The sequence below is a fragment of the Eubalaena glacialis genome, chromosome 2 (assembly GCF_028564815.1).
Source record: "Eubalaena glacialis isolate mEubGla1 chromosome 2, mEubGla1.1.hap2.+ XY, whole genome shotgun sequence".
Taxonomy (NCBI): Eukaryota; Metazoa; Chordata; class Mammalia; order Artiodactyla; family Balaenidae; genus Eubalaena; species Eubalaena glacialis.
In genome coordinates, this window is record NC_083717.1 from 117964611 (window position 1) to 117975321 (window position 10711).

Sequence of the window (10711 nt, forward strand, 5' to 3'; positions counted from 1 at the left end):
ATTAATTTCAAATAAGAAGAACTCAACTGTCCTTGTGATTAAGTAATTTTTTTTTTTTTGGCCGCATGGCATGTGGGATGTTAGTTTCCCCGATCAGGGATCGAACCCACACTCCCTGCATTGGAAGTGTGGAGTCTTAACCACTGGACCACCAGGGAAGTCCCTCAACTGTCCTTGGAAGGCAGAGGGGGATCCGAATTGTTACTGGACATTTCAGTTGGAAAATTCCATTTTCAACAGCACAATGTAAGCTATGGTTCTCCTTTTCTAAGAAGTTCAGAAATTACCCTCAGCCTTGCTATTTAAAGTATGGCTCATGAATCAGCAGCATTGAGAGGTTTTGAGAAATGTGGAATTGCAAGCCCTGCCCTTCTGCAATTTAACAAGATCCTCCAGGTAATCATGAGCATTTTGAGAAGCACTGAGCCTGGTCAGCCTTCAGTTCTAACGTGCTCTGAGGTGATACCAACACTGCCCCTCTATCAACCGCACCTTGAGTACCAAGGATCTAGAGAAGGTACTGGCTTTCCACCCTGGCTGCAAGTGAGAATCACCTGAGGAATTTCAAAACAATATGAGCCTGAGTCTCTCCTACATTGATTTGGAATTAACAGGTCTGGGATGGGGCCCAGACATTAGTATTTTTCAAAAGCTCCCAGATGATTCTAACAAGTGGCCAGTGGTGAGATCCACTTACCTAGACTAACTCTTCATTTTATAATAATTAAAACCCCAAACTGCCATTAGAATAGGACTTGGTGGTTTCCCTACATTATGTCATTTGGGAGTCCTCAAAACAACTCCGTAAGGTAGATACAGCAGATATTGTTATACCTGTTTAACAGATAAGAAAATTAGCTGAGAGCTGCTTTCACTACACTAACTTAGGGTGCAGCTAAATAACTGCTATTTCCCTGGTTGAGAATAGCGGAAAGTTGAGGTCTAAAATTAATATAACATCCAGTGTTTTCCACTGTGAGTCTATAGGAAAAGCCTGAACTCATTTTAAAGGATAAATCACCAATGACAATCTCTTAATTTTATATGTGAAGAAACTGAGGCCCAGAGATTTGTCTCAAACCACAAATTTTAGCTGAAATGAGAACTCAGATCTCCACACTCCTAGTTCAGTATGTTTCCCACTAAATTGCATTTCCCAAGCGTGATACATCTTGTGGGATTCCACAAGATACTAACAGATGTTCCACTGAAAAAGGTTAGATAAGCTAAGCCACATCTGGGTTAAAACAAATATTCAATAGTGTCCTTGACCTCAGGACTTCTCGGCCTTCACTGGGCTCATGTGTCCTCCAAGTCTCTGAGAGCTTTATATAATATATGGCATTTCCAGAACTTATTTGACTATGGAACCACTTTTTTTCAGTCAAGAATCTTGAAATAGTCCTATTCAAATAAGCAGGCCTTGAGGAGGACTGTAGGCTACTCTGCTTGAGGGGCTGGAAACAAGGTTATGCCCTCAGAATTAGGGCACCAACTATAATAACTAAAGGGAAAAGTATCATTAGCACCACGAAGCATCTAAAACAGTCAGCTCAAGGCTGCAAAAGTATGGCCTCATCACTTTATTCCACCTTGTCCCTTAATAGACCATGCCTCAGACCCATTCCCCCAATAGGAAGAGTCATTGTGATGTCCTTCTTGATGGTTTGCTACTTTGTAATGAGCAAATCCCTGTGTCAGGCACTAGGCAAAGCACTTACCCGGATAATCTTGTTTAATCTTTAACACAATCCTATGAGGTAAGGACTCTTAGTATCCCTACTTTAAAGTTTAAAAATCTGAGAATTAAAAGAGGTTAAGTAGCATGTCCAAAGTCATACAGTAAGTAATGGAACTAGGTTTTGAACCTGAAGCTGCCCAATGTCAGATTCAGTTACGTGATTATGACATGATGTTGCCACTATAAATGATCTTCTTTTCCATTTATCAGAGTGTATTTTATTTATCAGAGAGAGACAGAGACAGAGAGATAGAGACAGAGAGAGAGCTTTTTGAGAAATTTTTAAGGACTGTGAGGGCTAACAAGTCTGCAATGTGCAGTGCAGGCCAGCAGGCTGGAAATCCCAGCAGGAGTTAATGCTGTAGTCTTGAGTCTGAAGGCAATCTGGAGGCAGAATTCCTTCTTCTGGGGACCTCAGTCCTTTCCCTTAAGGATTTCAACCGATTGGATGAGTCCCACCCACATTATGGAGGATAATCTGCTTTATCCAAAGTCTACTGATTCAAATGTTAGTCACATCTACAAAATGCCTTCACAGCAACACCTAGACTGAGGTGTTAGACCAACAGCTGGGTAATGTAGCCTGGCCAAGTTGACACTTAAAATTAACCATCACACTATGTAATAAACAAAAATAAAAAAGCGTAGGTATCTTAGATTGCATAGTCCAATTTCCTTATTTTGCAAATGAGAAAACAGATCAGAAAGGATAAGCCCCCAGTGATACACATGCGTTCACAGGAGAACATGCACAACCACATTCGCAGAACCTTTCATAAGTTGCTCACTACCTTCTAATACAATTAAGTAGAAAAATTAAATCCCTCCAAAGCACCATTTATTTTTATTTTGAAGACTTGATTAGAAAAATTCAGCAAACAGTCCATTTTATTAATTCTCTCCAGGCTAATGCTCCCACACGCTGGATGTGGGGACTACTTTCAGAGCAGATGGGGAGTCTGGAAATAGCTGACACTTTTCTCCCCAAAAGCGGACTTACTCTCAAGTTCATTCCTGTCCCTCCTACCCACCCCCTCAACCTCTCCAGTCTCACCTGTCACTTCTCAGGCTTCCTCCAACTTTATGCCTCCTCTTGCCTCTGGGCTTGCAAACAAGCTCTTCCGTCTGCGGCACTCTTTCCTCAACCCCCTACCCCTCCACACACACACCCCTTTTGCCTGGCTAAAGCCCAGTCATGCTTAAGTCTCAGCTGAAACATCTTTTCCTCAGGTAATGCCCCTGCCCCTAGCAGACTGGGTTAGATGTCCTTCCCATGCGCCCCTATGGCACGCAGTACCAGCCCCTGATATTTACTGTTTATTTATCTATATCCCCACTAATGGTATCCCCAGCATGGTATCCCCAGTGTTAGAGTGTATCACATAAAAGACATTCAATAAATATTTATTGGGGGAAGGAAGAAAAGGAGGAATGAAGGAAAAAGGAAGGAATTTCTGTAGGGCCTATCTTGCACTGCATGACTGAGATCTGACTATTAGAAACAGTCTGTGATGAAATTTGCCCAGGGAACTGCAGGGTGTAGAGCAAATTTGGTCTTTTCAGGTGCTAGGGAGTCTCTGCCGAGTGACCTGGCATCCTGGGGTTTTGTTTTGCCGTCATTTGGACATTGATATCACCAGGGAGTTATCGGTGTAAGGTTAACAGGAAGCTGAACCAGGATGGTAGCAGCAGGAATGGAAAGGGACCCATAAAGGGATGTTTCATGGCTAATTTGGACTTCATTCGTTGGGATGTGAAGGAGAAGGGTGCAAGATCAGGAAGTTGGGAGAATCTGATTTCTGGTACAAGACAATATCATTAATTCAATTCCATATTGAATTGGAGGTATTAGGAAAGCATCTAAAAATGCAGCTGAAAATATAAAACAAAGCCAAGAAGATCTATAGTCCTTCACAAATTATTTATATCGATTACTATTATCAAAGAAGTGTCAAAACTGGCCAGTAGGCAGAACCGGTATTGCCTATATGATGTGCTTTGAGGGTCATCAAAAAGACTCTTCTCCTTCACGATCTATTATCATATCAAGGTACCTGAAATGTAATTAAAATGGTACTTTTCTTATATCATCACATATAATTTGTATGCACATATTATATCTCTGGAAAGATAAATCATGGTAACAGTGGTTACCTCTGGAAAAGGGGGATTAGGAGATTGGAGGTCAGAGGTGGGAGGGAAACCTAACTATTACCATTTACACTTTTGTACCCACTGAAGCTTTTTATCATGTACATAGATCGTTAATGTAGAAAAGAAAATTTTTTATTTTATTTTTAAAAGCTGGAATTTGTCAATGGGCAGTTGGTTAAATAAATTATAGTACATCCATTAAGTGGGATAATGTACAGTCATTAAAATGAAAAAAAGATAGCTTTGATCCAAAGATGTCCATGATGATTAGTTAAGTAAAAAACAAAATTTAGAGTGTAAACATTAAAAATCCACCCATTAGAAAAAAATGTGTTTAAATATTTGTTAGCATGTATATGCATAGGGAAAAGCTGTCAAAATACACCTGTTAGCATTGATTACCCTGGCAAGATGGAATTAGAAGAAACTTTCGCTTTCGAAGTTATATATTTTGACATTGCTTGAACTTTTACAAGGAGCATATTACTTTATAATCAGAAAAAAAGATAATTTAAACATTTGTGACAATGCAAATAGCCCAAAAATGGAGGGAGAGTCATCATCTTCAGCAGCTGGGGCAACTTTTAAACCCTCTAGATGAAAACTAGGTACTCATGGGTAGTGTGTGCATTAAGTAAGGGAGAAGTGGTGTAATACAGCCTTGGCTCACAACAGTGCCTCAATAATGTTTAATAACTGAATTTATAATTAAACTCAATAAAGTTGGACTATAAAGTAGATACAACTTGTCTTTTTCCCAAGTGAATGACAAAATAGGTACTTATCGCCAGGAGCTTAAAAAACAGAGGGTCTGACCTCAAGGCCATAGTCTAAGATAACTTAGCATCACCTGTTTTCCCCTCTTCACTGCTTTCCAACAATCTGATTCTTTTCTTTTTGTTTGCCCTTGTCATCTTCCCAGCTCTTTTTGTAAAATTGCCCATTAGAACCACAAGAGGGCAGCAGCCTCATGTACAAGAAAGGCTCTCAGGCATTGGTAATCATAAAAAGCAAAGGGAGGAGATGCCTTTATAAAAAGTGTTATCAAAACTTTAGAGATTTCAGCATCTTGCTCTGAATAGGTGTGGGACCACATTTAATGTTCTGTTAGAAATTATAAACAATGAGTGGAAAAGAAATTCATGCTGGTGAGTGGAGCTAATGTATTTCCCTCTCTTCCAGAAACTGGCCAGAAGTGAGATCGAAAAGAGAACAGTCTAGAACCTAAGACTTACTCCTAATGTAAACTCTTGCACCAGGATGGAAGGGGAATCTTACCACAATGCTACTACCGTCAATGGCACCCCAGTGAATCACCAGCCTTTGGAACGCCACAGGTTGTGGGAAGTCATCACCATCGCAGCTGTGACAGCTGTGGTGAGCCTGATCACCATCGTGGGCAACGTCTTAGTCATGATCTCTTTCAAAGTCAACAGTCAGCTGAAGACAGTTAACAACTATTACCTGCTCAGCTTAGCCTGTGCAGATCTCATCATTGGGATCTTCTCCATGAACCTCTACACTACCTACATCCTCATGGGACACTGGGCTCTCGGCAGTCTGGCTTGTGACCTTTGGCTTGCACTGGACTACGTGGCCAGCAATGCTTCTGTCATGAACCTTCTGGTGATCAGTTTTGACCGATACTTTTCTATCACAAGACCCCTGACGTATCGGGCCAAGCATACCCCAAAGAGGGCTGGCATCATGATTGGCTTGGCCTGGCTGATCTCCTTCATCCTCTGGGCGCCAGCGATCCTCTGCTGGCAGTACTTGGTTGGGGAGCAGACGGTCCCACCAGATGAGTGCCAGATCCAGTTCCTCTCGGAGCCCACCATCACTTTTGGCACTGCCATCGCTGCATTCTACATCCCTGTTTCTGTCATGACAATCCTCTACTGCCGAATCTACCAGGAAACAGAGAAGCGAACCAAGGACCTGGCTGACCTCCAGGGCTCTGACTGCGTGGCTGAAACTGAGAAGAGAAAGCCAGCTCAGGAGGCTCTGCTCACGTCCTGCTTTAGCTGCCCCCAGCCCACACTGGCCCAGAGGGAAAGGAACCAAGCCTCCTGGTCATCCTCCTGCAGGAGCACCTCCGTCACTGCGAAGCCATCCCGAGCCACTGGCCCGAGCACTGAGTGGGGCAAAGCCGAGCAGCTAACCACCTGCAGCAGCTACCCCTCCTCAGAAGATGAGGACAAGCCCACCACTGACCCTGTCTTTCAAGTGGTCTACAAGAGTCAGGCCAAGGAAAGCCCAAGGGAAGAATTCAGTGCTGAAGAGACCAAGGAAACTTTTGTGAACGCTCAAACTGAAAAAAATGACTATGACACCCAAAAATACTTCCTGTCTCCAGCTGCTGCTCATCGACCCAAGAGTCAGAAGTGCATGGCCTATAAGTTCCGATTGGTGGTGAAAGCTAATGGGACCCAGGATACCAACAACAGCTGTCGCAAGGTGAAAATCATGCCCTGCTCCTTCCCGGTGTCCAAGGACCCTTCGGCAAAAGGCCTTGATCCCAACCTCAGCCATCAGATGACCAAACGAAAGAGGATGGTCCTCGTCAAAGAGAGGAAAGCAGCCCAGACCCTGAGTGCAATTCTCCTGGCTTTCATCATCACGTGGACTCCTTACAACATCATGGTCCTGGTTTCCACCTTCTGCGACAAGTGTGTCCCAGTCACCCTGTGGCACTTGGGCTACTGGCTGTGCTACGTCAATAGCACTGTCAACCCCATTTGCTATGCCCTCTGCAACAGAACCTTCAGGAAGACTTTTAAGATGCTGCTTCTCTGCCGATGGAAAAAGAAAAAAGTGGAAGAGAAATTGTACTGGCAGGGGAACAGCAAGCTCCCCTGAAAAGTAACGACTCCCCTCAAAAGAATGACCGTGGTCAAGGTCCTCTGAGGATGGGTGAGCTGATTCTGGTTTACTTTTCAAAGAGACCTTTTGAGTCCCTGAGGACATGGAAAGCCTCGAGGTCCGTCGCCAAAAGGAAAGAGTCACAGCTGCCACAGTTGCTGCCAAATTGAATGATTCTTATCCATGACCAGGGTCGCCTGATGCTGCTGGAGTGTTTGCCACCAAAGTAAAGAGACAGACTCATGACCCTTCACAGAAGGAGGGGCACTTGGTCACAGTGAACAACAACTGAGGCAGCTCCTGTCCAACCTTCTGTGGGCAACAGCAGGACCGGTGGAAACCTGTCACAGAGTTTTGTGCAGTATGTATGTGTCTCTGAAGTTGTCTCATTTCAGTGAGAACCAGGAGAATGTAAGTCAGTGTCACCTGTTAACAAGAGTGAGATTCAACTGGCTTCTAAGATTCTATTTCTTTATAAACTGATCAGTATTTATTATGCAGCTATTCTGTGTTCTGTACTGTGGTATGTTTTCCTGTCCCTACATCTGAGCAAAGCTCTTGCTCTTCCTTTTCACAACTGATGCCAATTCCTGGTATGCACTGAGGCCAGGCCGGTCCCCACAGAGCCACCCTTCCTCTTAGAGTCCTGGGTCTGAAAGGACACTGGAACCTGATCACACCCAGTCCTACAGAGAAGCCTCTATTCTGCTAATAAAGGTGATCAGGTCTCCACAGTCAGTTATTTTGTTTTCACCAGTGGGGATTTTTTTCCTTTTATGTAAACAAATATTATGTATTGTAGTTTGTGCCCTTTGAACCCATTTATTTATGCTCTGTCCTTAGGAAGACTAATTGTATGACAGCTCTTCACTGGGTAAAGACCTTCTCCAGTCTGTTTAATCATGGTTCTCTTAAATTATTCTCAGAGGGCTTACTTTCTAATCTCTTCACAAGGCAAACCTGAGGCAAAATGTGCAAAACAAATTTGGTTTCACTCCATGCTTCTGAACTTCTTCCAGGCCCTTTTGCAGGCCCTCATCCAGACCCCCAATTCACACCCAGGCACAAGCAGGTCACTGTGATGTCTCCAGCCAGAAGTGCTATTTAGAGGGACAGCAGGGGAAAGGCTCTTTTAAAAAAAAATAGGTCATCCAAATCATGGCTCAGAAATGACTTACTGGACTTCCCTGGTGGCGCAGTGGTTAAGAATCCGCCTGCCAATGCAGCGGACACGGGTTCGAGTCCTGGTCTGGGAAGATCCCACATGCCGCGGAGCAGCTAAGCCCGTGCGCCACAACTACGGAGCCTGCGCTCTAGAGTCCGCAAGCCACAACTACTGAGCCCACGTGCCACAACTACTGAGCCCATGCGCCTAGAGCCCGTGCTCCGCAACAAAAGAAACCACCATAATGAGAAGCCCACGCACCGCAACGAAGAGTAGCCCCAGCTCACTGCAACTAGAGAAAGCCTGCGCACAGCAACGAAGACCCAACACAGCCATAAATAAATAAATAAATAAATAAATAAATAAATTTATTAAAAAAAAAAAAGAAATGACTAACTTAGTCATTCCTCTCCAAATTCACAAAAATGAGAAGCCCAGAAAAATACAGTTGAGGTCCAGTAATGCTGGCTATGGTCATTAAAAATGACCATGTTTTCTTTAAAAACAAAATGTAGGCCACAATAATGTATAAAAATAAAAGTTATCAACATACATTTAAATATCAGGATTATCCAAAAACCAAATTTTAATTGAAATCTCCGCATATATAAACAAACCAAATCTAAGAGGTTTCTTTGATAATTCTGAAAATAAACCAATGTGCAAGAAATCAAAACAATAATGCATAAAATTAATGAACAGTCCACAAAGAAAGCAGCAGTATAGCATACAACAAGGATTTTAAAGATGAAACACTCCTGTCAGACAGAAACTCATTATTTAACCTGTTAATTACATCTGCAGTTGTATATAAAAATCTCTGGACTTCTTTTCACCTAATGTGGGCTAGTTCTTTTTCAGCCTCGTTTGCTAAGGGGATGTAAAAATAGCTGGTTTAGTTGTCCTGGGAATTCGGTACGTACTTGAGTATAGGAGAGTTTCAGGCTTTCCACTGAAGAGTGAATTGGCCTCTTCTACAGAGTACCAAGGACGCTTCAGGGAAGTGGAAACCCAGGCCTCTCCAGCCCTGTAGGGACTTGATGTTGAGATGCAACATCTTTGAAGCAACGTAGCTGCTGAGGCTTTATGAAGGGCAGGTTGACATCCACCAAGAATTTGGTAGAGAATATTAACTGGCTCAATTCTCCAAGACACAGACTCCCAGGTCTACAAGATGCCAACAGGATGTGGCTTCATAAGCTCTGGATAAAGTTGATTTTTTTAGTTTAAGGCTTCGACAAAAGTGAAAATCCCTCCAAGAGAATAGCACTTTGAGCTCACTCACTGTTCACAGTAGAGAGAGATACAACCTAATTCAAACAAAAGAACACAGAACTGAGGGGGTGGGCTGGTGGAGGCACATTTTTCTCACTCCACAACTGCCTAGAACTAAGCCTTTTTTGTCTTTTGTGAAATTAATTGAGAGGCCTATGCCTCCTACATCACGGGCTTTGGGAGGCAACCAGTTATGCAGACTACCTATGCCCCTTGACAAAGACAAAAAGAATGCCCCAAACTACTAGGGGAAACTAGACTTCTTTAGAGTAGGGCCTCTGGTGGGATCCTCAGAATGAACAGATCCAACTGTAAACTACAGGGGCCTGATGGGTGGATGGGTAGGGTGTGGACTGACTTTGGATCTTAGGCCTTCTTATGCCCCATCTCCAAAGCTCTGTGTGTGGCACACTGTGTGCAGCTTTGATTAGTTGCCTGTTGGACGCGGCTATGTTGCTAATATTGTGGTTTGTTTCTCCTTGCTGTGAATTGGATGGCTTGTCGAGGAATCTGTTTTCAGTACAATTTTTGGTTAAAGCATTTCGTCAGCATTCCTGGTCTCTGCTTTGCTCCTTTGGTGAATGTCTTTTGAGGGTGATGCTGATGTTTGGCTCTTTGTCATTGTGAAATCTGTACCTAATCTCTGGAGAGAAAAATCCCATTGTCTACTGTAAATACTGGAATCACAGCACAGGATGTGGGGACTGGACTGCTTTTCTGTATCATACTAGCATTGTTCTAGATATTAAAGAAATTTAACCACACAGTAGTCCAACGCAAAGTGTTTAAATAAGAAAATGGTCTCGGGCTTCCCTGGTGGCACAGTGGTTAAGCATCTGCCTGCCAATGCAGGGGACACGGGTTCGAGCCCTGGTCCAGGAAGATCCCACATGCTGCGGAGCAACAAAGCCCGTGCGCCACAACTACTGAGCCTGTGCTCTATAGCCTGCAAGCCACAACTACTGAGCCCATGTGCCACAACTACTGAAGCCCGTGCATCTAGAGCCCGTGCTCTTGCAACAAGAGAAGCCACCGCAATGAGAAGCCCGCACACCGCAACCAAGAGTAACCCCCACTCACCGCAACTAGAGAAAGCCTCCATGCAGCAACGAGGACCCAATGCAGCCAAAAATGAATAAATTAAATAAATAAATTTGAAAAAAAAAAAGAAAGAAAATGGTCTCAGTGAGCTTGACAGATCCATCTATGCTAGAGATTCCACACACGTTCGCATCACCTGGCCTTTTAAGGGGGTAGGGGTTGATATACAATGTAGATACATGTCCCTCTTGCCACCTTTGTGATTTTCCCCTTTCCTCTCAGTTACCAAATGACCAAATTAAGATGAAATAATGATGACAAGATTCCTGTGACTAAAACGATCCCATCACCCTCCAGGACAAGAGAGGTGAGGCAGACCTCAAACCAGGGCACGTTAGCCAATACGGACCCTGCAACAAACCAGAACAACAGCATTTGTTCTCCAACTGCTCGAAGAGCTGGTGCCCCAGTCA

General features: G+C 43.5%; 1 protein-coding gene across 1 annotated transcript; it reads left to right on the forward strand.

The window, feature by feature from the left end:
- Window positions 1–5155: 5155 nt before the first annotated feature.
- On the forward strand, window positions 5156–6754 carry LOC133085305 (muscarinic acetylcholine receptor M5-like). The gene has a single exon (XM_061182290.1). It carries the CDS (start codon window positions 5156–5158, stop codon window positions 6752–6754), a length of 1599 nt encoding a protein of 532 aa, XP_061038273.1.
- The last annotated feature ends 3957 nt before the right edge of the window (window positions 6755–10711 follow it).